Raw genomic sequence first — 26,537 nt, 5'->3', positions numbered from 1 at the left:
GTAAACTTCCCAGCATCCTTGTCACGACGGGGAGGAAATAGAACACGAAGGATGTACTCCGAAGTTACTCCCTGTGAATTGAGATTCTTGCAAACGGTCAACAGGAAAGAACAGCAAGCGTGCCGTATGCGAACCATATGTCTGCGCTTACTCCTGGGCTAACGGATCATCAGGAACAAATGCCGATGTGATGGCTGCTTTGACCCAGAGCCCCTGGGCGCCTGGATCAATGCCGGATATGTCACCTCCACGATACGAATTTGAACCAATCATGTATAAGCCTCATGCAGGGCTGGAGGAGGCTACTGCACGTTCCCAAAATTTGATGGACAGATCTTCATTGTACTTACTTTACTCGGCGCTTAGTGCCCGATGCTCTCAAATACCCTCGATTTGTAAACTTTCGTGCACACTGTTGGTTCCAAGGTTATAGGCCTTGCTCTATGTCTCTAACCTCGCTTTGATTTTCTAGAGTTTTCATCCAAGCCGATACAATTCCTTGTTTCCGCGAAGTCGCCATGTAAAATAGCATCCATATGTTAGAAGGATACTGTATAAGGCTCCGTTAGTGGAACTACGCAATGACCACACGTTTATCGTGGCCTAGATCCTGGGGTAATTGGGATCCGCACTCAACCCTGCACATTAAACAACAAGTCACTATTACGCCCCCAACTAGTAAGTCCGCTACAGGGATCTTACAAATCCTACCAATCACCGATATACAAAGCTTCAAGGGTTGAAATTGCGTTTGAGAACAGAACAAATGAAAGAAAAAAGGGGCAAAAGGCTATGAACCACATAGGCTCAGCCATATACATCATTGAATATGATATAAAAGCTATACATAGTCCGCGGTTCTTTGAATCCACGCTCTTTCAAGTCCTCCGAGTCGTTCTCGCTCAACTACCAAGGAATTATTTCACTCTTTTGCAATTCAATCCCATCCACTCTTTACCTACAATCATGCGCTTCATCACCGCTCTCGCTGGCACTCTCTTCGCTAGCTCCTCCTACGCCTCTACAGGCCTCATCCACACCCTCGATCAAGAGCACTGCGTCCTTACCTTCGAGGACTTTGGAGGGTGGTCCGGAACTACACTGCCCATCGGAAAGTGGCACTGGGATACAAACTCCTGCTCTAGTACGTTGACTGACTACCTACCTAACATTTGCTAGCTGAGGTTCTTTGAATCCATACGGGCTAAATTGCTGATATCTACTGTGACCCTTAGCCGACGATTACAGTATGCCGAAGTACACTTGGCCTCCTGGAGACTCGAAGTATATCAATGTGTTTTATAACTTCGCCGATTACCATGAGGGTGGTCCGGGATATACCAGCATTGTGATAGGCCCGGAGCCGCTGAAGATATTCTGGACTGCCCTTGATCCTAACATTGTGGGAACTGTTCAGGAGTTGCCATTTGTCAAGGATGGTTTTGCTCCTGGTCTTTAAGGAGTTACATGGCATGATGAAGATCACCTATGCGGACGCCTTACCTCCGAGTCGATGGCGCAAGGCATTGTTTGATGCTTCATTTTATACTCGGGTGATTGCCGAGTAGTATTCCTATTCTTCTTAATAGTCACTGTGGTGACATTTTGTCTTTATTTATTTACCTATCAAGAGATTACAATTATCTGTTAGAATGCCTGGATCAAGTATGTATTAATATAGAATATTCCACTGTAGCACATGGAACGAGCCTGAAAACTTGAATTATAGACCTTGGGAGCATATAGGTGGTCTGGTTTATTCCATTTATTATTGTATGAAAATAGAGCCGGAGCCTATGGGGCTCATCTTGGCAAAGTCTCAATAAAAAGCGCCTGGGGATACCCACTTCAAAGTGACTTAAGTATACATACCCATATGTCATTACCCGTTTAAAAATAATCTTGACAAGAGATAATATCGATGTGCGAGCGCCAGCCAAATGAGGTCATGGTACAGCCCGGTCTGGTCCAAAGCCTCTTTCGCTGTTTTTAACGGTGTGTAGGAACATCGACGGAAAGCAATGTCGACCATAGCGAACCTCGGTTGACTAAAATAGAAAAAAAATATTAGTACATGCCTCAGATATGCAAGATGATGAATGGATGAAGATGGAAAAGTAGAATGAACATACTTTCTTCCCCCCTTCGTTCTCTGCTGTTCTGTAACCAAGCCATCGCCGGTACAAGTCCTCCGCGGTATGAGTCGTGAACATATATGAGAGTCGATACATAATGTGATCATGTAGATGATCCCAATTCCAGATACTATTAGGTCCCGCATTGTTATCCTCCGGCGGTCCCGCATTATAGGTCTGTGCAAGCTCCCGTGGAGTCCACAAGCCATCTGCGTATATTGGATGTGGAACCTGGACGGCCTTGAGACCATGATATAGGGCCCACGATGCACCCGTCATCTCTGAAGCAAGACCTAGACCACGAGTAGCTTGTGCATGATGGACCAAATCAAGGAGTCGTCGGGAGTATCGTCCCATCGTAATGACAGCTGCGCGGCGTGGTGTGTCTAGGCCATACCTGAAGTTCCAAATCTTATCAGGGAAGGTCCATTGGGTGCCCTTGGGATTAAATATAGGAAGGTAGGTTATAAAGTCTGCTTCTTCGCCGACACCCCAGGAATAGGAGTCGGCATTGGGCTGTTTAACAGGTGGTTCAGGGCCTAGAGGTCGAATTCCAGTACCGTACATGGGGCCCCAGATTGTGGATTCAGATTTTTCTGAGAGAGCTTCGTCAATAATGCCTGTGAAATTCTTCCATGGGCCATGTGCGCCTGGTGCGTAGAAGTAGGAGTTTCGCTCCCAGAGGTATTTGCGTGGTTGTTGAGCTGCGAATTCGATAGATTTATCGAGAAAATGATAGACATGGCCTGTGTGGCGGCCGTCCATTTCTAGTTGCCAGTAGTATTCGAAGTTGGGGTATAATTGTGAAAATATCTGTAGTGGCTGGAGATGTTGTAGCATTGGGCTAAGAAAAAGTTAGCTTTCATGAAAATAATATCGATTCCACATGACCTTATCTTGGTTGTGTTCAATGATATCTTACCTGTGCTCTTCAATTTTGGGGTACCACGCTTCCAGCAATTTATTGTTAAAAAACAATGCCATGTTGCGAAACTCTTCTGGAATTAAGTTCCGGAGCCTCTCTATCGTCTTTCGATCCGAGAAAATTGGAAGATCATTATCTCTAACATGAACCAAAAGAAAGACTTCATACTCTGCACCAGAATGTAGGGAAAGCTCCATGATCAATGCTCGAAGGTATTGACGGTGATTCGTCGTCCAAATCATATTATTCCACGAGCGGATGAGAACAGCGGAGCGCGGGTGATACTGCTTCTTCTTCGAACGGTCTGACTGGTTCTCCGATTCAAAACCCTTCCTAGGAGGCTCTCTCAACTCAAACGAAAGAGGTCGTTCTCGTGACTCGTTAAGTGCTGTAGAAGGCTGATACCGATCTGCATTCTTTTCATAACATGAGGCTTGTAGCTTGTACCAATCCACTTCAAACCAATTCACAGGCTCCGGCCGAATGAACCCTGGAATCTCGGCGTCGTTGTCATCGTCGTAGCCATACGCACCGAAACGAGAGTATCGATCTGTGCAGACGTTCCCGTCTAGACCCATTGCTTCATATGAGCCAAAGCCCGCTTCTGGAAACCCAGTTTGTTTACCCTTGTATACCATTATCATATCATCGGAACGAGTGCGATCAAGGTCGCGTCCACGAGGACCTAAACATGGTCGGAAAGTACCGTGGTATTTCCGGCCCCAGCTTCTGCTATTGTAGGCTGGGTAAGGGTCGTAAATTGATGGGAGGGGGTGTGGGGCTTCATCGGGCTCTGTGGAGCGTGAACTAGTGAGAGTTAGGGTTCCACCCAAGTAGAACTGTTCATTCCTGTGCGTACAATCAGCAAAGGTCAGTAATTCCTATCGAGAATAGATATTTAAGAAAGAAATTCCATGACTAACCTCACGTCATGAAGCCTGGTCATCTGATCCAGGTCTTCTCCATCATGAAGTTCACCAGGGTTGTCAGAAACAAATTGAGCTGCCACAGTCTCTTGATATTGTCCCGGCCGAAGAACAGAGGGATGGTCTATAGGAGCAAACCATTGTAGAAGAGATATGTCCGGACGATCTGCCAGATGCGCGTAGATCTCTATAACAGTTACCATGAACAGCAACCAGCTGGCCCACTGCACCCAGATCCACCGGGTTGTGAGTGGTTTCCGGGTCCTAAACGTAACTAGACCCTTGCTGCGCATCGTCAAGATCTTGGCCATGGTGAATCAAAGAGAGGACGGCAGGGAGGCCAGCACAAGTTCTTGATCTTGTTGTCTGAGGGTTGTGTTGCAGATGCCGTAAGTGAGAGTCAAACGCAAAGAGGAAGGAAAGTGCAAGCTCCGACTAGGAGACCGAGGACCACTGGAAAGAGTGTATGCCAGTTCTCCCCAGACTCAGATATCTATCTATCAGGATGTGACTGAGTGACTCTGTCATCCAGTAAGTGACAGGCAGGGACATAGTCCGAAGATTGCGGCTAAGATGTCATCACTACGCGGAATTGACTGCATGCCAACGCTGGATCAGGAAGTACACTGCTTAAGGTCTCAGTCTGCGTGTTACAAATTTGCACTCTGTTTCCCGGAAGTTTATGGCAGTTTTAGGTTTTTCCTCTTGGATATTTATAATTAATTGAATTCGTAAGCCTTCAGAGCTACTGGTCAAGTCTGTTGTGTGGTACGGGGATTTCCAAGGTTGGATCGTGAAACCTTTCCCTGTAGGCTCACGGGTGTTGCCTTGAACATAACCAGCACTGTGCATCAACAGCATTTGAAAATATATCGTATGTGGTATGTACTAAAATTGTTTATACAGGTAAATCAATACATCGAAAGTTATTATTTACGACGCGGCATAGCAACCATATTTCCAAGACTACGTCCAGGGTTAGAGACGGATGTTTATTTAGTCCCAATTCGGAAATTTCGATGCCAATTTGAGCCTTAACCAGCATTTTATCTAATTACAATAACTAGCCCAGGTGCCGCTATGCCCTGTCGAAAGACATCATATACCATAAAGAGAATTTATCTCGAGAATAATTTGAATTTATTTTAATAAGGCGATCCAGGTATGTACAACACAGACGTGGACACGAAGACGGAAAAGAAACTCGGAAACTCCGATTTGGATGGGTTCGTCCAGATGGAAATAGAGTAACACATGGCCCCACCATGAAATGATCAAAGGGGTTAGAAACTTTCATGCCATGGGTATACTTATCGCATAGGCAATTATCTGCTTTACGCGAAGTAACTCTTCCATAGAACACCGGAGAGATCTTCCAGCTGATCTGAAGTGAAAGCCTATAACGTTCATTAGTAACTGTGATTACGATAGAGCGCGGAGTGGAACATGTGTAACTCACCTTTGCATCAATGTGCCAGGTATCTTGTCGGGTCTTCTTGAATTCACTGATAATCGATTTCACGCTTGAGCCCACAACACCTGGATCATGAGCAGCGCGAATGCTGAGCGTAGTTAACGCTTCTGGCATCCAGAGTGGTGGAGGGCTGTTGTAGGGGAATGCTTGGATAAGGGCACCAAGACCGAGAACTGCAGCATGTCGAACGATAATAAGTCGGTTGTGTTCGGGTGTTGGGGTACCAGCGCCTGAAGAAACGGCCGACGAGAGACCAGAACGAAAGTTCTTTGGCTTCTTGGGGAGAGGGTTTTCTGCAAGGAGCTTTGTGAATCGCTCTTGGAAGCGCGCAACCATCTTGTCCCGAAGGAAAACGGGAGAGCAACGGATCATTCCGGATAAAGTGGCGGATGCACCGGCGCGGACTTCGTGCTGCGGATCCTCTAGCATGGATGCGATGCACTCGAAAAGCTTATCACGATCGGCAGAGGCCAAGAGGAAGAGTCGGCGGAAGTAGATGATCTGGATGTTGATCATGACGCGCAGACGTTGATGCCATGATGGAGATGTTTGACCGATACGGATGAGTGACTGAATGAATTCGGAGCTCTTCTCGGCAGGGTAGGGGATGTTAGGGAGATGGCGGAAGACGTGGTATGCAAGAGACTGGAGCTCGGGATCTTCCTTTACGTCCATCATGTGCAGAAGCTGAGCAGTGAACACATCAGGGAAGAATGGAACCAGCTGAGTACACTCGTGAGAGGACAGGGTCGAATCCAGCCATAGAAGCACCGTTTTGCTACCAGAGGTGTATGAAGAAGGTGTCTGTTGGCCTGGAGTTCTGGCATGTCGCCACTCTTCAATGCGGCTGAAGATTCCACGGATTGTGGCTGAGAACTCATCTGAAGGAGCATAAGGATAGCTACCAACGGACGAAGAAGCTTTTTGGGCGTCCAATAGATGCTTTAGATCGGGGTATGACTCGTGGTATCTCGTACGGTAGATTGTTGCAAGTGTCTGTCCCATAGCCTCTCGCACGCCCTTGTAGGGGTGGTCGAGGTGTGACAGGAAATCTTCCGTAATTGGCTGATCAAGTTGGAAGTGCCAGCCGGCATCAATAATACATTGATGCAAGAGGTTAATTTTGGAGCTTTCCTTGAAGGCAGCATTTGTTGTCATATCCAAGCGGAAGCTTGCCAGCCAGTCAACCAGAGGCCAAGCGCGTCGAGGATCGCGGCATTGTAGAATCATGTGAAGGAATGTAGTCCAGTATCCAGAGTTCTCAGGAGTGAGACCATCGGTAAAGATCTTCCTGACAATAGGGAAAGCATATTCCCAGACCAGTGTCCGTTTGTCAACACTACTATCTGTCACAGAGCTAATCAACGCACCAAGAATCTCTGCAGTCGCACGATGTTGGTGTTTATCACTGCCATCCTCGTAAACAAGCTGAATTTCCTGCTGAATCTCCTTGAAAGTAGCCGTTGTAAGACCATCACGAAGCATAAGCTCGAAGGCATAGAGAAGCATCATGGCAGATGACATGCGGAATTTGTCAGCAGAGGGATCCCTGGGCTCTTGCTTCAAGTACATGAAGAACTTTGAGAACCATTCACGGGTGAACAATTTACCCATGTGGGTTCGCACTTTCCATTCCACTTCGTCGTACTCGATGTCGCGTGCAACATTAGATTTGTACGCGGGCATTGTTTTGCCCCATACAAGCCAACCAGGGAAATCATGGTCAACGTAGTACTCAGCTTCAGGCTTGGCAAAGCTGGACAGGTACTCCTGAGTCCATTCCTTCTCATAAGGTCGAGTTGCCACCTTGATCTTAGCAGGGAAACGCTGGTGACCAAGAATGTAGTTCTTGTATTCGTGGCCGCAGATGGCGCGAACATCGATCATGGTGAACAGAGCAATCAGTGCCTGGGAATACATTCCACGGAGACCTGGGTGGTCATCAATAGAACCCGAGGCAACCAGATTGATCAAGTTTTCGCTCGCAACATAATCAAATCGTAAGCCCATGGTGACAACGATGGTCGCAGCACGACTGGCAATCTTCCAGTGAGAGACTCTAGCCAAGTCGACCAGTTCCTCAGCAAGGGACGCCTTCCTCTTCTCGATCAGAGCACGCTTCTTGTTGATGGCTGCACGTTTCTGTTCAATCTCTTCAGTGACGTCTGCAATAGGAGCGATTGCCTCCACGATCTCCTGGTCCAGAATGGCCATTCTTTCCATGGAGCGACCGTAATCCATTATTTGGAACACAGCAGTAGAGCAAATCTTTTGAACAGATGGCTTATCAACAGCGCTGGCGTCAAGGAAAGTTCGAATTATATTAGGTGTATATTTCCAGTTCCGCCCAGCAGTCTTTGCAACACTGCTCAACAGTAACGAGAACAAAGCTCCCTTAATACGAGCATGATCGTTCTCCTTGACACCAGTTTGTAGCGCATTCAGAAGAGGGGGGATAATGAGAGATCGTGCACCCCAGACAGCTTTGAGAGCTGACTCGCCAGCATTCTGGGCATTTCGCCGCGTCTCAGTATAGGTGGACACGCAGGACTCGGCAAGATCAAAGAGAAGGATTTCATCGAGCTTAGAGCGCGACCGTGGGGCAGCGTTGTGACGTAGACGTTGCAAGTGATAGACATTAGCCCTCCGGACGAGAAGTGCTCTCGGGTAGTCCTTTCTGATTCCGCTCATCTTGTATGGGTGGATGTCCGCGGCGAGAAGTCGTGTCACGCGGTCAAGAACATGAGCCGATCGCTCAATACCAACATCCACGAACCAAGATCGGAAAGCGGAGTAAAGTGCACCAAAACATGGTACATCGTCCTCCTGCTTATCGCTCAAGAATCGGTGCACCACGTGCAGGACCCAGCCAGATCGTTCTCGGATCTCGTGAATTGTATTGTAAAGGTCATCACCCTCTTGGAGAGGATATCCAGTTGGATAAGCGAAGCTTTCTTTGACGGAAGCTTCATCTGAACTGTCGAGGAGTGCATCAGATTCATCCCCTGCCCCATTTGAAATGGATGGGTCATCGGCCATCTCGAGCTCCTTGGAGACAACCGATACGCCATTGGAGTATTCCGGTGATGTTTTCGCTGCAGCCTTAGGGTCAAAGAGCACCGAGATACCGGAAAGAAGAAGTCGCAGAAGAACAAGATTGCGAGTAACTTCATCAGACCAATCCTTACCACTGCCATCGCGTTTGATGCTAGATGTTTCATTTGTCAAGCCAGAAAGATGTTTCAATGCAGATTCAGCCTGACTCTTAAAGACCTCAACAGCGAACACCAGCTCTTCCCTCTTGGGCACATGCCAGCGGATGTTGAGCTTATTAACATCGAGTCTGTAGCTCCAGTGGTCAGGCTGAATGCCACCTTCAATATCAGCCGGCTCATACATAGTGTAGTCTCTAGTATAAGTTCCAGTGAGGTTCAGCAAAAGGTGGTGGATATAGTTGGAGATATGGACAGTTGGGATTCCCCGACACATCTGTTGCATGTACACTGCGATATCGAAGAGCTCTTGGCGATGAGCAAGTACGGCGTCGCCGACATGAACCACACACATACTCAGCATACTGACATTCCAGACTAATCCACGGTCACGAGGAAGAACATCAGTGCCAGTAGTTCGGGTAGAGCCGGCGCCATTCTCTTCAATCTCGGTGCGAATTGCTTGGGTCAGAACAGGGATGAAGCGCTTGAGAGCCTTCTCCGGATTGACCTTGCAGAGGGCGTTGCAAATGAAGGCCATAGCATCTCGTGCTTGGTGAATGACGTGATTGGATACAAAATCAACAATCTTTCCGAGTGCAATATCGTAGTACTCTGGGGATAGAGATGCAAGGAGTGGCATGAAAGTGGCAGGAAGCGTGTTGACAATGTTCTCTTCCGGTGAGCCATTCCGCACCCTGGTGACATCTGGGAGGTTCTCTAGCAGGGTGAAAACCCGCCCGAGGAATGAAATTGTGAAGTCACCAAAGCCGCATGTAGAGGAGCGGAGAATCATTTCTTCTGTCTCATCGTCTAGATCCCTCTCGTAATTCAACTCCACATCGGCCCCTTCTTCCTCCATTCTCTCCATCTCGCCGGTAATCCACTGCACGGCAAGCATGTTGCAATTGATATCTTCTCTCCCCTGGGTCAGGTCAATCATTGGAATATTATAACATGCAGATTGAATAAACGAAAGAGCATGAAGTGATTTTTCAAGGTCATTAGCATCTATTCCTGGCAAAGCGAGGCCTAGAAGAGTCGTCATGTGGCAACGGTAGCCCTTTGTACGTGTAATAACCCGGGACAATACTTGCATGGCGCGTAGGGACGAAGTAGTTCTGTGGACCTCAACCAGGCCTTGCAGGGATGGGTAAATTCTCTGCAGAGCACCAGGAAGAATGAGATGCGGCTCCAGGTATGCAAGACCTTGGAGGGTCGATAAAGAGAAAGTCATGGCAGTGCTGCTCTTAGCGTAGATACCCATGAAAATTACGTCTCGCAAACACAAAACGAAGCGGCGTTTCAATGGCTCGTTCAGTCGTCGCTCAGCTGGAATTTCCATTTCTCCACTCTGCTCCCGATTCCATCGCATCACGAAGAAATCGGTAAGGTAGTAAACTAACTGTGATAGGGTCTTCGTCCAGCTGCCTGAGTTGGAAGGATGAAAGAACGTCTCAACAGCTTGAATGAGACCTTCAAGCTGGCTGAGAATCGAATCTTCCGACTCCAGGCATGCAGGAGAGAGAGACATTACTATCCATCGAGCGATGTGATGCGCAACGGGGTGCTTTCGGGTATCGCGATCAAGCATAATGCCCAGTCCAGAAGAGATATCCACCAACGCACTATAGGGTGAAGTAGATTGTCCTACGGGAATCTCTAGCAGTCTGAGTACAGCGGTGAAGATAAGGGCGGACTGTTCAGTGGTGAAAATACCATTCTCTGAGAATGGGATATGACCGGCTGGCAGCGAGTCTCGAGCTAGCCGGGAGAGGTAGTCCAGATATGTTGTATCAAATGTCTTCGAGCGACCCACCAACGACCACATATGGAAATGCGTTGGCAAATAATTCTGAGGAAGAAGGTCACCACGATCGGCTGGAGGAGGTGATGTTGGTAGCATCAAATTAATCAACCCCGCGACGACAAAGGCACCTTCTGAGAATGAAGTGGTGTAGTGAGGTAGGAACTCCTCAAGCATTGCAGGCACCTCGCAAGGGTCAATGAATAGTTGAGCAAATGCGCAAAGCTTAGTTAATGTCTTCACGTTGCGCTTCAGGTTGGTCGAGTGGACCAGACCAGACTCGGTTGGGAGAACAAAAGCCTTCACTTCCTTGTATAATGATTTCCAATCCAGAGTTAGATCTTTCACGGGTCTAAGGTAGTGCTTGCGCCTATGTTGCAGTTAGCAATTGATTTGTTCCAATAATGTCCTAAAGATAACAAGGCCAAGGCCAAGACCGAGCTTACTTGGTGAGAAGCATGAACATGCTCGCGAATCGCTCCGCAGTACTCGGATCGATCCCAGGAGCTAAGGAGAGTTCGTAATAGAGCTTCACGAGATTGATTCTTTCCTTTCGAGTCGGATCGAACTTCAGAGATAGCCATCCTCTGAGCTCGCGTGTCCAGTGTACAGCTCCCGGGCTGAAGTCTCCAGCCTCCACTGAGACATAGAGGTGGTTCAGAATTTCTCGCAGGGTCCGATTCCGCTCTGTTTCATCTTCTAGTTGGTATGGGAGATATGAGAAATAAGGATAGGTGCGCGGTCGGACGCGGGCCTTGGGCTCGCCGTCCCCGTTTACCGCGGCGGGCTCACCACCTGGGGAGGTGGCCCGCGAAATCTCCTGTGCATGGGGAAAATTATCGGATGTGAGAATTGCCTTGGGTGCTGAGGCGTCCATAATCGCATGTGAGGGGAGGAGAAGGTGGGAGGACAAGCAACACGAAGGTGGAGATGGGGCCGGAGGAGTTGGCGAAGACGTCAGACAGGGCTCTAATTCAACTAAGTTCGGTACGTCAGTGACATCGACCCTCTCACGAATAGTTTCATTTTGTGTCTTGGTTTCTCTTTTTTCGGAAAATTTGCCACCATTCACAGGTCTTTGGGAGATGTACGTTTACCATAAAACTGACAGTGTCTCTCTCCAAATGGGGTGGGTGTTTAAAACCGGTGGATGCGTTGCACACGGCCTGGTTCGCATGAGGTACTTGCGTCGAATCGGGCGACCGTGCGAAGCTTTGGGGCTCTAGCAGGATTGAAAGACCGGTGTCTTTCAAAAAGGATCAAAAGAAGTCAGCAATTAAGTTGACCCCGTCCAGAACTTCTTGATGTGTCTTTGGTTGAGGAAAAGAAACGATGGTTTCAAAGGAGAGTTTCCCTCAGCAGCAGACGGATGACATAATTCCACGTAAAAGTTCGAGCTTTGGCCGCTGCAGCTCTTTTAGGTAGAAGAAGACCGATCTCTCACTCTATTCTCCACGGAAGGATGGTATTTGGGGGCCAGAAGATAGATGATGACCTCACCGGTTCTTATTGCTTATTTCTTTCTTTCTTTGTCTCTTTTGAAGATTAATATAACTGTGCGAACGAAGTTTCCCGGGCGCTAACAGGGGATAATATGGTAAACTCATTCTTAGGCAGACACCTGCCTTACGCAACCGGTCGCCTTCGGGTACGAGGTACGAAAAAGCGGAGAAACTCACCCAAATACTCCGATAACTATGGGAATATTGGCTTGGATATGTCGTTGGATTTGGATTAACAATTGATTTTTTTTCAAACTTGCATGTGCATGTATAGTATGCAACTCTTTACGCTGGGGGTAAGAAGGAACCGTAAAGAACCCCTTGGATCAGTGCATAGGCCGCCATGGCTTGCGCAGCAAGCGCCAAGCTCCGGTGGTTCTTGCGAGGATCCTGTAAACCTTCTAGACCAATAGATACCAGATACCAATACCATAACGGGTATCCTGAACAGATTCGATTAACGATCTGAATGTGATAGCTTGTTAGCGCCAACACGGCAAGTAAACCCTGAGTCACAGCAAGGCGACAAAGCATGGAGCCCGGGCTAAGCGGCGAAGACACCTGATTCCCTGATTCGGAGCGCAAGGTGGAAGGCGCCCGGATAGCCCAGAAAGATGATTTACACAGGATAAACAAGATCGGTGAAGCTAGGATGAAAAGAGGAATATTGGAAACGGTCCAATAACGAAGAAACCCCACATTCCTAAATCGCGTCAGTGGCTGGGGCCAAAACCCCAAAAAAAAGTACGTCCATGAACATGAGCGATGTGTCTTACCAGTAGTGTCCTTGAACCCAGGTATATATACTGGGCATCGTCCAACCACACCAGGGGCGATCCAGTTCGCCCATGCAGTATGTGTGGTAAGCCTGAATTTGAGGCACGATCATTCCCAGTGCCACACAGATACCACCCAATCCGATAATGACAAGTCGGCGGATCTTGTGATGGGACAGACCTTGCGTTAAGATATCCCATGCTAGAAGAATGGCATCATATGCGAAGAGCACCCCACTCAGTATACCATTACTGCGGACTAACGTCGCAATTCCAAACAGCCCTCCAGAAAGAAGAACCTGCAGGTCTCGCAGGGTTGAGGCATCATTGCGCTCTGAAATCAGAGACGACGAGTACAGGTAGAACCCTGATATATTAAGAAAGGAGAAAAGTGACTCTCCATAGGGGGCCGAAAGAAAAGCACCTGCCGGGCAGATGATATGAAGAGCAGATGACAAAAAACAAATCAATCTCTGTGTGACAGTTGTGTGGCCGAAGATGTTGGCTGAAAGTCGATATAGTGCCAGAACGGACAAATAATGGGTGACGTGGGACAAAACCACTCCAATCAAAGCTATTGGAACCGGTCCCCCTTGTCCACCAGACTTACGAATGCCTATGAAGAATCAGTTGAACGTTCACTCTATATGTAGTATCCATGTTATGAACGATAACATACCAGAAGCAAAGAAACCAAGCACCCTTGGATAACTAAAGGCCCATTCCTGTTCAAAAACATATCCATTTTCGGCAATATGAAGAAAATAGACCGCATCCCATCGCGCCAGCTTCAATGGCCATGGAAGTGATGTAGAGATATCCGCGCCCTCATAGGGAATTAAAGTCGTAGATGTATCATAACCTGGCCCAGGACAGGCAGTAACAACAATAAACAAAAGTGCTTTCCACAGCCAGAAGGCATTTGTTAAGCTCCGGATGGGATTTTCCAGCCGGAGCAAGGCTGCAGGGGTTCCAGCTGTCATAACAGGTTCATGAAAGAAATGACGTGAATATCTCACCAATACCGATTAGGAGAGCTTGGGCCTTGGCGGGTCACTCAAGCAAAGAGAATCAAATGAAATCGCTGGGGAATTGATCAAATCAACCGAGGCACGATGTTAACAGCTTGCGGGTACATAATTGCATTAATGTTATGTAAAGGGGTCGTGCATGATTTGTCAGCGGGTACATCGGATCAAGTACAAAGACCGAAAATAACGCACTCGCACGTCCATGATGATCAAAGATAGTTTATTTACTTTATTCACTTTCTTTACTTTGGTTGTGGGTCTGGAATTGTCCGGTTTGATCCGAGCTTTAAGAATATTAATTGAAACAGGGCCTAGTAAACCGTAAATTGGGAATGTCGGTCTATAGTTACTGCGTTTAAATTATGTAAATTCTTAGCACTTGGATTATTCGAAGTACGCAAGTATGCCCGGTCAATCCTGCAGAATTTCCTTCATTCTCCACAGCAGTATCAGTCAAGATTACGCAAACCACTGGCGTCAAAGCTTCCTGTTCCTATTTCGTTCTTCCCCATTCCACAAACCGTTCAACACAAGAGTAGTTTGAGCCTAAAAGTAAATCAAATTGCACCTGAGCCCCGGTCTGCCCTGGTTTCAGAGTGGGTTTCGTAGGCCATGCCTTAACGACCGTATTGGAAGTCTTCATTTCAACATTAGAATCTCTGGCTATTTGAGCAAACTTAAGGCGTCTCATGTATCTAATCAAAAAGTCAGATCGCCATGTAAGATGTTCACCGGTTTAGAATGTTCCTACCTCTCAAAGAACTTGTCACGGTCGAGGACAACTGTGCGTGCATCCCAGATTCTAAGAGCATCGGCACTTTCTGGTTGTAAAAAGGAGAGCAGGTTCAACTTAGGAAAATGCGTTACCAGTAAATCTATGTCTGGCACTTTGTCCGTCTCGCTGCCTTGGGTCACCATTTCCATAACGGCATTCAGATATGATGCGATAATAATGGCATGGGAGTTTTTGTGTGTCGGCTGTAACAATTGAGACATTATGTTAAGTGTTTGGCGCGTTCCCAGGTATGTACCGTCGGTGATGTTTGAGACCTAGATAATTACATTAGTCCATCTCCTATTCAAATAGGTGCCCCGGTGTTTTCGTGGTACCTCTATCCTGGTATATTTGTTTTCTTGGAGAACCTCAGGTAGTTTGACTGCATTCATATTGAGCAACTGAAAGCTCACATTGGCCGCTGATAGACGATCCAGGAATTTTCGAAAGACAGATTGAAGATATAGGTAGAGTTTCCCATAAATATCTTCCTTCGCGACAGTCTTAACTCCATAAACTTCAATTATTGACCAGCCATCCATGGGATCTCTTTTATCGTCCAACGGCCAGGAAAACGGTCGCAAAAAGAAGGTACTGTCACATCGCCATTAACATAAATCAATGTATCAGTAGTACTAGTATAAGAACAAGGGACTTACGGATTTGGAATATCGAAACCAGCTCTGTTGTGAGCAAATGGAAGAAGAAGTCCGTCCTCGCGAAACTTTTGTTTTGATACACGGGCCGAAGGGGAAGCTTCTTTGAAGGCCCATCGATCTCGAAAATCACGCCTGGCATCAGCGAGTGTGGTAGCAGTGCGGATTTTTGAGGCTTTATCTTTTGTTAGATCTGGAGGGACACGACAGAGTGCCTGCATTCGGAACCAGTCTTCTTTCTTGAGACTTAGATGTAGACTGTTTCCGTGTGAAAATATCCATGTTTTCTCAACTACTTCCTCGGCAGCCATATCGGATACTCCGCAGCAGACTTCAATGATTAAAGGATGGACACGCGATGCTATGTCCGAGATGATGCCATTTGGCAGTGAAGCAGAGTACCACAGGTGAATCAAAGAGTCGGTAGCCTTGGAACCACCAACCGGTGCATCCTTATCCTCCAGCATTGTGAGAATGAAAAGTAATATTATCGCATTTCTTGCAACGACGTGGAATTCTTGGTCATTGATAGTTACTTCAAGGTGTTGCGTAAAGGCGTCGGGAAGCTGGGAGATAGTTTTCACCACATTGCGTAGGTCGCCCGATGCTTGATGTTGTGAGTAGGAATACCTCATTTGTGGAATCGTAACTCACCTGCAAATAATATCGCAATATTTTCAGAATAGTTCTCGCCTTCATTATCGACTAACTTCAGAATATCAACGGCTGGGACGTTTCCCCATAGCCATTTGTCTTCACCAAAGGGGTTATGCGGGTTATGTGCGAGTGGTGGGCTTGCGAATGCTGGTGAACTATCTTCTCTTTCCCAACGAGGATGCCAATCGGCTTTCATCATGGGTGATCTGCAGTCCTTCTTATGCTCTGGCCAGTGGGCCACTTGGCAGCTTTTTTTGCAGTACTTCCAGTTTCATTAGTATTTTCATTTTTAGTAGGGGGTTTGATGTGGTTGGGTTGGCCTTACAGAGACAAGACCGCAGTTACTGCACGCATGTTTACCTTCTTTTGTGCAATCTGGCTCTGCACAAGAAAATAGATCGCTGTCAGTCATTTTGAGCACTGTACTTCATAAGTAAGTGTAAAATTTTGATGATGTTGATAAAGATGAGAATGGGGATACAGATGAGGATCTTGGGCGGGGTAACATAGTACAGGGTACTTCAGGTACGTTTGCATGAGCTGTCTATTCCACTAGCCAATCAAATTATGACATGACTGCATGTATGTGAGCCTCATAAGGGTTCGTCTATGTTATTTCTTATGGGCCTGAGGCGCTAAGACCTGATAGCCTAAGTGAAAGCTAGCATTGCTTTCAGATCTGGTATACTGAACTGCACCATTCAATCGGTATCGTTCGATGTGCATTTGTGGGGAATATTCAAGGCTGTCTGGGCCCGTCTCTATTGTATCCTGTAGAAATGAAATTAAACTGCAACGTAAATCAAGTTATATTAGAGTATTCAAGCTACTAGTAGTCTTGGAGTTTTGATGAATGTTAAAGACGGTCGGTTTTAACGGTGTTATGCAGGTACTCGGTATTCGGTGTTCAGGGTGGCAAATGCGACACACAACTCGACATGAGCAAACAGATTATGGATCAATATGAAGATGAATAAACATGTAATATTTTTTAATATTAAAATTCAATGCGTGAAATATGCAAAATATGCAAGATCCACAATTTCTATAGTTATGGAGCTCGGGGCAAGAACCGTACCTGGTCGTGACCGATCATCCCCTTCTTGGCAAGTGATCACCTGCCAGTCAGATTTTGGATCTAACCCACTGAGCCTTATAGATCTGGATATGAAAGGATTTGCACCGTTTATAGATGATTCTGCGAGCAGTCCTATATTAGTACATTTTGTGGGTAGTGTTCAGCGGACTCTCCTGAACTCTTTGGCCCCAAATGAGGCTGACGTCGATGGGCGCACAGTTGTTCCCGAAAAGCTGGTCGCCTGAGCAATCCCTGGAAGCTGATCTTGGCGGTTCATTGAAGAAACTGACAAAATTTGTAGTTAGTGTACGCCTCGGCATAAAATGCGCCAAATAGAGTTCTCTGATTAGTGAAAAATAGGAATAGGTGGGTCCTGCGGTACATTAAGCCGATTCCCACCGGGGCGCTGGAGTCCACGAGTTGCTCCGCTCCGAATGCCTGTGCAGCCCACCAAAGAGATTTGAATGGCGTAAACATTTGAAAGGAAAGATGGGTTCTTTGTCTGGAAAACAAGCAAACTAGAGCAAAAAAAAAAAGGAAATGAGAGTATGACGGGGTAGGATCGAGTCCTTCCCAGCGGAATACGAGTGAACACAGGCCTGGAGTTAACGTGGAAACCTTGACATTCAAAAATTCACTGTTTGGTACACTCCATAACCTAGGCCCTTTCTTTCTTTCTTTCTTATGGGTCCAAATAGCCCTGGAGAGTTTGCCCTGTTTAGTAATGAGATGAGATCATCATTCATAAAGTGTATACCACATGTAGTTACGTCGACATGGATCTGTCTATCTTGGAACTGTGTCAGGTATAGTTCTTCTGTTTTAAATAATCTTCGGTATTTGCCGGAGTCTTTAGTCTGTAGTCTGTAGTCCGTAGTCTTCTGAACGGGGACGGAACAGCGAAAGTGTATTGACCGAGGAGTGATCGTCCGGGATCCGGATGTCGTCGGAGCTTGCAAATGGCCGATCCCGTGTTCACACACACAGCAGAACTTGAGATCCACTTTTAAACTCGCGGGATCACTTGGATCATTTGGATCAGCTTTGTATAAGGCTGACTAGGTCTGACCGTGATTTTTCTCGTGATTTTTCTCATTTCGTGGAGAATTACAGGTTCTTCATGTGTGTTAGTTCCTTCCATCATATCTAACTCTCATTCCCCCTTTCCTCCTGCTGCGGCCCCTTGCAGGTCTGCCTTTCTTTTTCCCACTGCATCGCTTTTATTGTTGATGCCTTTTTACTCACTTTCTCTGATCCCACCATCTCTTTTCTTCATTCCCTCATCACACCGTCTTTTTCCTTGAAATCTCGACCGACTATTATCCCCACTTCCTAGCTTCCCGCTAAGTCTGCTTTTTTCCTGCTGGTCAATTTGATCCCCGCACTGGACGCGTGGGTGGTTTTGAGTGCGTCACTGCGTCACTGGATACCTCACCGTCCTACACAACCACCTCAATTTTTGCGGGGCTGGTATTCCAGAGGTTGATGTGGCTCCGCTAGAGTCCAAGAATGTTGCTAAATCTTGGTCTTACAGCGGATGCCGCAGCTGCCCATAACCCCGATCCTAGCGCCCAGCTAGAAACGCCACCGGCGCCATCTTCACCATCCTATTCTTCAGCTTTCTCTTTGGTGTCTTTGCCCCTCCTAGGTGGTTTGTATTCGAAACCCAAACAGGCCGATGCTACTGCCCAGTCTACGGAATCAAATATAGCTGTGGCCATGAGCCCCGTCGTCTCTGACCCTGTTCAGGGCCAGCCTTCGTCCTCATCGCAGGCAGTAACACCAGCTCCACCTAGACCTACCGTGGCCCGCGTCGATACAACCAACACCACCGCGAAGGCGACTTCTGTCCGCAAAGCCGCTCGAAAGAAGACCTCATACCAGATCGCACACCCAGCTTCTCATGCGCGCCACAAGCGACTCAAGCTTCGGCCGAAGCTTCTTCTGCAGCTTCAGCAGATCTCTAACACACCTCGCCCCCTCCCCGCCCTCGACGTCCTACCGTCAACTCTGTACCGACCTCGACTGGCTCGCAAGTTCCCGGCGATGTTTCGTGGCAAGAATGGTCTCGGTCCCAATGACTTGATCATCGTCATGAGTGAGCTATATGAGCTTGCCTCGCAGAAATCGGCAAATGCGGAGGTAGATGACCACGATCACCGCGAAGTGATAGCGACGATTTGCCAGATCCTCCAAGAGGATGCGCTCCAGAAAGGCAAAGCTGAGATTTGTCTGAACTTCGGACCAGTGTGGGAGGCTACGCCGCTCCCAAGTGGCTCCTACGAATTTGTCGCGCGCACAGGAACTGGCACCCAAGTTATGCGATGGGCTTTGCGCGCTGGCAAAAATCGCAGATATTCTGCCCAGCCTAGCTCCGAGCCTCGCGAAGACGGCAAGCGATTCACATTCAGTGTTATTGACCCCACCACTCGCCAGCACCCGGTCATCGCCTCAATGACGCGTAATCAGCTCGAAGTTTTTGATCACTATTCCGCCCTAGTCAGATCCGGAACCGGCCCCACTACCCCGAGCTCCAACATGTCGGTGATCAGTGATTTGTCCGAAAATGAGGTAGCTCTGGATGCAAACCCGAACGCCAACATTATCAAGATTGACGATGAACTTCGTACGTTGATTATCGTCACTAGTGTTTGGGTTGCGTTCCGCGAAGGTTGGTCCCAAAACTTCACTTATGCCGATCAAATTGCATCCCCCACCAAGAGCGTGGCCTCTCCAGCAACTACCAAGGTCGCCACTTCGACTGCCAACAGTGAGAACACCAGCCCCACTGATCGCGACAAGTTAGACGAATTGAAAGACGTGGCCAACGGCGGCAAGCGCTGCGTGTCAGTTTCCAGCATGCGTCGTGCCAGCACTATGTCACCTGTCGATGGTGGTAAATCTTTCGGAAGCCTCAACAAACGCTCAAACTCTACGGGTGCCGCTTTCATGGACCGAGTCAGACAACGAAGCACTTCATCGACCAGTCATCGCTTTAACCGCCATAGCATGTTTACCAACACTGGCGAAAACGGAGGCGTTGTTTCTCGACCCGCTTCAACCCGGCGAAATTCAGTAGAGCACCAAGATGCTCCAACCCCCACCCAGTCTAAGCGCAATTCCAAAATAAAACCGGCTACCGCAAACCCCAAGCCCCCTACAATGGCCGACCAGACGCTCTCTTCATACCAAAACTCTCATCATGACTTGGAGAAGGACTATAATAAAGAGCCTGAAATCGCGCCTGCCCGTGAAGGCAAAGGCAAGCGCCATCGTTTCAGTTCAATGTTCAATATTTTCCACCGAAAGCAAGGAGTGACCCATTGAGCTCCCTATCTTAACGCACATTATACCCCGGCATTCTATCAGCGATCTCTTTCATAACATTTCCCTTGCATCTTTGCATTTATCACGGCGTTCTCCCTATCTATCTCCCGGAACCACAGCTCGTCCGGTACGCAGCATTTGCTTTCATCTCAACTCAGTCACTCTCACCCTCATATTCCATTTTCTTCTACGCCCGCCCTACAGGCACTCTTTGATACGTGCCAAACTGCTGGGAAGTTACAGGCAACCTTTACTTCAACATGGAATGAAGCCCGTAGGGCGATTCCTCCCTCGATAGCTTGTATCAATACTTCACAATATGTAGCGATCACCTTTCAATGGCAAAAATGTCCTGTTGATGATGAACCTTTTCATCTCTATTCGTAATTTGTACGATTAAAAACCTTGAAATTCCATTCTTCGCATTTCATACTTCCTAAAATGTAGACAAGCTTCCTTGTATTACACAAGAAGTAATCGAAAACTATAAAGATCGAATCAAGTATTCCATAACCCACCAATCAGGTAAAACAAATCAAACAATCGTCCTATCCATCCAGCCAGCACACCCAGCACTTAAAACTAGAACAGGGCAGTCTTATTATCAGGCGCAGCATGATAAAGCTGCTTCCCAAACTTAATAAAAGAAGTAACATTCCCCTGCCCCTCCTCCGAAATAACCCACTCCGCAAACCTCCCCGCCAACTACCCATTAACAACATCCCTGCCCACAAGCACATGCGCCGGATTCAACAACAAATCATCCTTCTCATCGCTCCCAACCTTATAAACCCTCAAAGTCCTCCTAAGCCCCTCATCAATAGAAATCAACGTCCCCCGATCCGTAAGCGTATACTCACCTAACAGAATCGCCGCCTTGAGCGCCTGAACAGGATAAGCAATATACTGATGATACCACGTTGAATAAGCCGTTGCCCACGGAACCTGCCCGATACTAATCCAAAGCTGGGAATCCTTAATATTAGTGGCGGACTTATCGTACCGCGCCAGAAACCGTACAGGTGTGGACGTTTTCCCTTCTTCGGCTGTGGAAAAATACTCGCGAACATTGAGAGTATATCTTGCGATTCGGAGAGATTTGCGGGGTTAGGCTGTGGGCCTACTAATATGAACCTGTCACGGAAGGCATAGTAGGGTGGTGCTTTTGCTATGCCTCGATTTATCGCTATGGATTCTGCGGCGGGCGTGTAGGTTATTCCTATATCGACTGTGTTGTCTTTTAGGTAGCTTATTGATTGGATTGTGTCGCTTTTGTACCAGGCTATTTTGAAGGGGGAAGAGCCGTTTGTTACGGGTGCTTTTATGAATGCGTTGGCAAGGACTAGATCCCAATGTTCAAGTTAGTTTTTGTTTTGTCATTTCTTGTAGATCAATTGCGTTGGAAATTGGATCGAAAATGATGTTTGAATAATTACAATGGATATAGTGATGGTATGTATTGTTTACCTTTTATTAAACCACTTTGGCCTGCACCACCATTGCCGATACGGAGCTTTATCTCGCCTGTACCGTAGTCGCCGTCGTATATGGCTTCGGGCTTGGGACCAAAGGCCGAAGCGAGGCTGGGCAAGCCGTTGGTGTTGAGTAGGTTCGGTTTCTGTGATAGAGATAGTGATAGGGATAGTGATAATATCATAATGAGGCAGGAGATAAGGAGCATTAAGCTCTGTAGGATAGTTGAAAGACGCATTTTTCAAAGTTATTATAGTGTATACTTAAAGTTGAAATAGAGTAGAATCATTGAGTTAGATTGGGATAATGGGGTATAAATGGTTTCTAAATCAGATCTGACTAGGTTGATTTGATTAAGAGACAAATGTGATTTTATACTTGTACTTTTGCTTTTAGACTACGGGGACAAAGGCCACGGTTAATCAGATTAGAACTGCAATTTGACCAGACTCAATGTCAACTTGAGCTGCATGCGGTATGTGGGTGGTGCTCTGCTTCAATGAGATCGTAGTGCGATCTTGGTTAACTGGTGGTTTCATCTCATAGGCAGCGTTAGACATGGTAACTTTGACAATGAGGAGGACGCACTATCCTTTCAAGGTTTGATGGATGTATAGTGTGATCCCGCGATTCCGAGCGCCGCTGATAGGATGATAGACTCTGGGGTACAGGTTCGTCGGAAGCGAGGATCCTCGGCCCGCGAAGTCAATTGAATTTGATGGTTTACATAGTTCCAATCGGCCGTTTTCTTGTTATGCTCTAATCAAACTTGAAACAAATCGAATGGTATCAAGAGTCATCATATTCATGATTTGCTACTCTTCATCTGCGGGACCGGAAGACTACGCGAAGCTAGATACAGTTAGGGGTGCGAACCTTGGAATGGCTGCTTGGGGGCGATTTCAACAGCCTTGTCTCACCAGCTGAACCTTTTTGCTTTTCTCTTTGCAGGAAGATTTCACAATTTGTTTTTCACTAGCCGTGGAAGAGTTTTATGAAATTCCGAGTCCGTGAGGTACTAAGTGTTATATATCCCAGACCGCACCTGGCACCTGGGCAAAGATCCATACTACATTCAATGTAACAGCTAAAGGATTATCCAGAAATAATAATCTATATTATCATGCGACAACTTCCTCCAATAGAACCTTCTGTATATTCTCCAAGTGTATCTGGATATCAGACTCATCCTCAAATGCCTCATTGAAACCATACACCACTCTCAACTTGTCATGGAATGTATAGAAATGGATCCCACTATATCCCATCGTGCCATCACAGCTAAATTTGAAATCGTTGACAGCGACATGCCGATCTGCAGAATCATATTCTTGATGCAGATGATTCTCAAGAACACCAAGACCATTTACTAAAGGATCACGGGGATGAGGCGCAGCAGAAAATGCCGGATCTTGCACAAGAGCCAATATCGCGTCAAAGAATGGACCACCTGCTATAACATTTGCAGGATTCTCATTGAATACCGTCTTATAATGTTTGCTAACGATTTGCACAATCTCCTGGAAGGTGGAAGTGACTGGTTCGTCGACGATGAGTGGCCAACCATAAAGGTACAGTGAGATTGCGCATTTACTGGAATTGTATGGCGCAGGGAGCTTGGGTCGAAAGTTTTGTGCTGTGATTGTAACGTATTTCGAGTCTTTGGTTGTTTGTGTTGGATCGGCATATTTCGCCATCGTCAAAATGATAGCAGTATGCACAGCTGCGGTAACCGTGTACCCGTTTCGTTTGCAGCCCTGGATAATTGCTTTGGTTATTTCTTCGGAAAGGACCAATTCGCGCTTTTGCGTAAGCGTAGGAGGTACTTTGTTCGTTCGGCTTATGGGGCCAATGCCTGGCACTACCTTCGCGAAGTCATTTAATCCCTGTGCGGCTCTTTCTACACTTTCCGGTGATGGTGTTTCGGGAATTCCCAGGATTTCGTCTATTATAGGGAACAGACGGATACCCTCCTCTCCGAAGGCAATATTCGGGTTGGGAATGGTCAGGGCAGTCAGGTAGGTATCCCAAAATAAGATTGTTCCCATACCATCTATAACGGAATGAGGAGCACGGAAGACAATCTCTGATACCTTTGGGAAGTAGTAAAAGGTGGCTTGCTCGATCGGCCTTGCTTCACGAGCTGGCAATTCGCTGTCGGTATCATCCGATACGATGAATGTTCTATCAAGCCATGCCTGTAAAGCGGCTTTGTCAGGGACTTCATAGACCTTCTTTGACTCTTCTCTGATCATTGCAAGCGACGGCTGCTCATAGCGTACTTGCTTCCAGGCGTGTCGTAGGGCATTCTCTATTTCGAGGGGTGGGACCCCCAGATCAAGGTCAACCTTAAGGCGGCTAAAGATGGTGTATGTACGACGGCCATTGAAGAGTGCGCCTGAAACGTCTTCTGGAAGAAGGAAGAACATTTCATATTTACTGATTGGGCGCTCATATCTGCGTTCTGAGACTTGAGTCCAAGACATAACGGCGGCACTGGTTGATGAGAGGATTCAAGAGATGAGTAGAATATCTCAGAGATAGGAAATTATGAGATTTACTTCTACTGATTTACTATTTAAGTGTATTCATTACCTCGGTGAAACCCTTGGAGGATGAGTGGACTCAGCCCTGCGGGGGTGACCACTGACCACCTTACACGCGTCTCGACGTCCCACCACACCATTACTTTTTGCCATGGGGTACTATATATACAGGAAGACGGTAATAAACGAACTTCATACCCTTGTAGGTATTTTCAATACGCATCTCTTCAGGGCTCTTTGTATGTGTGGGGCGAAGTCAATTGGGGGCCATTTTAAAGGCTGTACATTTGTATACGTGTTTCTCATATCCAGCCAATAACACCATAGAAACTTGAGAGTGGGTCGTCGATCCATCTCGCACTATCAACCAAAACAGTCAGAATACTTCTAATTGGGCGTTCGGAGGATCGATAACTGTAGGTCTTGGTACAGTAGTCGGTACTAGTGTCCGACATTTCAAACTTCCGTCTAGTGGTAGTGTAAAGCCGCGTGAGCTGAGTCGCACTTCTAACATTAAATGTAAAAGGATGCGTAAAACGTGCTGATTGGTCAATTAGGCACTGAACCCTTCGAGAATTTACTGTTCAAGGTTAGCTGCGATGGGGTATTGTGAAAAAGAAGTCAAATTAGATTGGGAGGTTTGTGTATACTATTGTTTCAAGTTTCAAGTATATCCTCAATCTGTAGAGATTAAAGATTTGTAATAAATCCCCATTTGATTCATTCGGGTGAGGTGAATATTAATCGTAATGTTGTATAACTAAAAATTCCATCTTATACCTCTGTCTACTAGGGCTATCTATAGTGGATATCTTCAACCATGGTCTATCTTTCTAACCATCTTCCGCAAAATTCAATAGTCAAGAAACATTGATTGAAGTGGATTGCATATCACTTCGTTTCATTTCAGGTTAATGCAAGGCTGAATTGGCGCAGCCAATGATTCATTCCTTCATACAGCAAACCTGCTTTATTACATAGGAAAGGCAGCCTTTGGGACATAGGGTTCTTCCAGATACTTGATCTCTTCAGGTGTCAACTTAACCTGTAGACTGGCTACCGCTTCATCAATACGCTTAATGCTGCTCAAGCCAACAATAGGGCTCTCGCTAGGGTGGCTGAGCGACCAAGCAAGAGCAATCTGAGCCATGCTAACACCCTTCTTGCCCGCCAGCTCTTCAACACGTTCAATAATAGCCTTGTCGGCCTCTGTTTCACGATTGCGGACAATTCCCTTAAGAGTAGCATCGCTACCTTCACGAACAGTCGACCGCGAGTTCCAGGGCCGGGTCAGTACGCCTCGCGCCATTGGAGACCATGGAATCAGAGAAACACCACTGTCAAGGCAGTAGGGAATCATCTCGCGCTCTTCTTCGCGGGCGATCAGATTATGGTAGTTTTGCATGGAAATGAACTTGTGCCAACCATTGCGGGCGGCGATATTTTGCAGGGTTTGGAACTCCCACGCAGCCATCTATAAGTTGATTAGAATATTATTGATAATTTGAATAAAAATTGATAACGAGACTTACCGTACTAGCGCCGAGGTAGCGGACCTTGCCACTTTCAACGACATCGTTAAGGGCCCTCATGATCTCCTCGCGGGGTGTCTCGCGGTCCAGGCGGTGGATCTGCAGCACGTCGATGTATGTGCCTAGACGCTCGACGCTGGCATCGACCGCGTCGAAGATGTGCTTACGAGATAGACCGGCACGATTAACATAGGGGCCATCGTTGCGGACTGTTTCGCTGAGAGCGGGGTAGTCGCCCTCGTCATTAACGCCCCAGAAACACTTGGACAAGATAACGACACGGTTGCGGGGAATGTTGTATTTCTTCAAAGCCTTGCCCACGATCTCCTCAGAGCGGCCATGAGAGTACACATCAGCCTGATTAAACTTGTTAGTAAGATGTATCATCCACGAATCGCATAGTAGTTGGCTTGTCCTTCTTACTGTGTCCCAAGTGTTGATACCCTGCTTATAAGCATGTTCAATTAGAGGGAGGGACTCCTCCTCATCCATAACCCAATCCTGCCATTGCTTGGTTCCAAATCCCATCGTACCCAGGATAATTCTGGAAACTTTCAGACCAGAATTGCCGAGGCTATAAATCAATTGAAGTTAGAGCTTCATATACGATCGGAGGAATTGAATGCTTGTTAGTGCGGGGTTCATACCGGACATATTCCATTTGGGCAGACATGATGCAAAATCAGAATCTCTGTTTTCGAGGCT

At 46.9% G+C, this 26,537-nt stretch overlaps 9 protein-coding genes across 9 annotated transcripts; 2 read left to right on the top strand and 7 right to left on the bottom strand.

Moving 5' to 3' along the window:
• Nucleotides 1–966: 966 nt before the first annotated feature.
• On the top strand, nt 967–1,459 carry N7478_006256 (uncharacterized protein; the record flags this gene model as incomplete). Its single annotated transcript, XM_056922470.1, has 2 exons — nt 967–1,144; nt 1,236–1,459. 2 exons carry the CDS (start codon nt 967–969, stop codon nt 1,457–1,459), a joined length of 402 nt encoding a protein of 133 aa, XP_056780507.1.
• Nucleotides 1,460–1,946: 487 nt separating this feature from the next.
• N7478_006255 (DUF3405 domain-containing protein) lies at nt 1,947–4,297 on the bottom strand (the record flags this gene model as incomplete). The annotated part of the gene is made up of 4 exons (XM_056922469.1): nt 1,947–2,048; nt 2,133–2,979; nt 3,058–3,909; nt 3,984–4,297. 4 exons carry the CDS (start codon nt 4,295–4,297, stop codon nt 1,947–1,949), a joined length of 2,115 nt encoding a protein of 704 aa, XP_056780506.1.
• A 1,023-nt stretch (nt 4,298–5,320) lies between these two features.
• N7478_006254 (proteasome activator BLM10) lies at nt 5,321–11,356 on the bottom strand (the record flags this gene model as incomplete). Its single annotated transcript, XM_056922468.1, has 3 exons — nt 5,321–5,383; nt 5,446–10,849; nt 10,926–11,356. The coding sequence occupies 3 exons, from the start codon at nt 11,354–11,356 to the stop codon at nt 5,321–5,323; spliced, it is 5,898 nt and encodes a 1,965-aa protein (XP_056780505.1).
• Nucleotides 11,357–12,266: 910 nt separating this feature from the next.
• On the bottom strand, nt 12,267–13,740 carry N7478_006253 (uncharacterized protein; the record flags this gene model as incomplete). Its single annotated transcript, XM_056922467.1, has 3 exons — nt 12,267–12,525; nt 12,758–13,373; nt 13,437–13,740. 3 exons carry the CDS (start codon nt 13,738–13,740, stop codon nt 12,267–12,269), a joined length of 1,179 nt encoding a protein of 392 aa, XP_056780504.1.
• Nucleotides 13,741–14,535: 795 nt separating this feature from the next.
• On the bottom strand, nt 14,536–16,075 carry N7478_006252 (DUF4470 domain-containing protein; the record flags this gene model as incomplete). Its single annotated transcript, XM_056922466.1, has 4 exons — nt 14,536–14,838; nt 14,977–15,157; nt 15,223–15,826; nt 15,874–16,075. 4 exons carry the CDS (start codon nt 16,073–16,075, stop codon nt 14,536–14,538), a joined length of 1,290 nt encoding a protein of 429 aa, XP_056780503.1.
• A 2,388-nt stretch (nt 16,076–18,463) lies between these two features.
• Nucleotides 18,464–20,281, top strand: N7478_006251 (uncharacterized protein; the record flags this gene model as incomplete). The annotated part of the gene is made up of 1 exon (XM_056922465.1): nt 18,464–20,281. One exon carries the CDS (start codon nt 18,464–18,466, stop codon nt 20,279–20,281), a length of 1,818 nt encoding a protein of 605 aa, XP_056780502.1.
• Nucleotides 20,282–21,713: 1,432 nt separating this feature from the next.
• N7478_006250 (uncharacterized protein) lies at nt 21,714–22,314 on the bottom strand (the record flags this gene model as incomplete). The annotated part of the gene is made up of 2 exons (XM_056922464.1): nt 21,714–21,899; nt 22,189–22,314. The coding sequence occupies 2 exons, from the start codon at nt 22,312–22,314 to the stop codon at nt 21,714–21,716; spliced, it is 312 nt and encodes a 103-aa protein (XP_056780501.1).
• Nucleotides 22,315–22,875: 561 nt separating this feature from the next.
• N7478_006249 (uncharacterized protein) lies at nt 22,876–24,240 on the bottom strand (the record flags this gene model as incomplete). The annotated part of the gene is made up of 1 exon (XM_056922463.1): nt 22,876–24,240. One exon carries the CDS (start codon nt 24,238–24,240, stop codon nt 22,876–22,878), a length of 1,365 nt encoding a protein of 454 aa, XP_056780500.1.
• Nucleotides 24,241–25,273: 1,033 nt separating this feature from the next.
• Nucleotides 25,274–26,505, bottom strand: N7478_006248 (aldo/keto reductase; the record flags this gene model as incomplete). The annotated part of the gene is made up of 4 exons (XM_056922462.1): nt 25,274–25,774; nt 25,833–26,189; nt 26,256–26,406; nt 26,480–26,505. 4 exons carry the CDS (start codon nt 26,503–26,505, stop codon nt 25,274–25,276), a joined length of 1,035 nt encoding a protein of 344 aa, XP_056780499.1.
• Between the last annotated feature and the right edge of the window lie 32 nt (nt 26,506–26,537).

The sequence above is a fragment of the Penicillium angulare genome (assembly GCF_028827245.1).
Source record: "Penicillium angulare strain IBT 27051 chromosome Unknown utg000004l_segment0_segment0, whole genome shotgun sequence".
NCBI lineage: Eukaryota > Fungi > Ascomycota > Eurotiomycetes > Eurotiales > Aspergillaceae > Penicillium > Penicillium angulare.
This window is presented reverse-complemented; position numbering and strand designations above follow the sequence as displayed.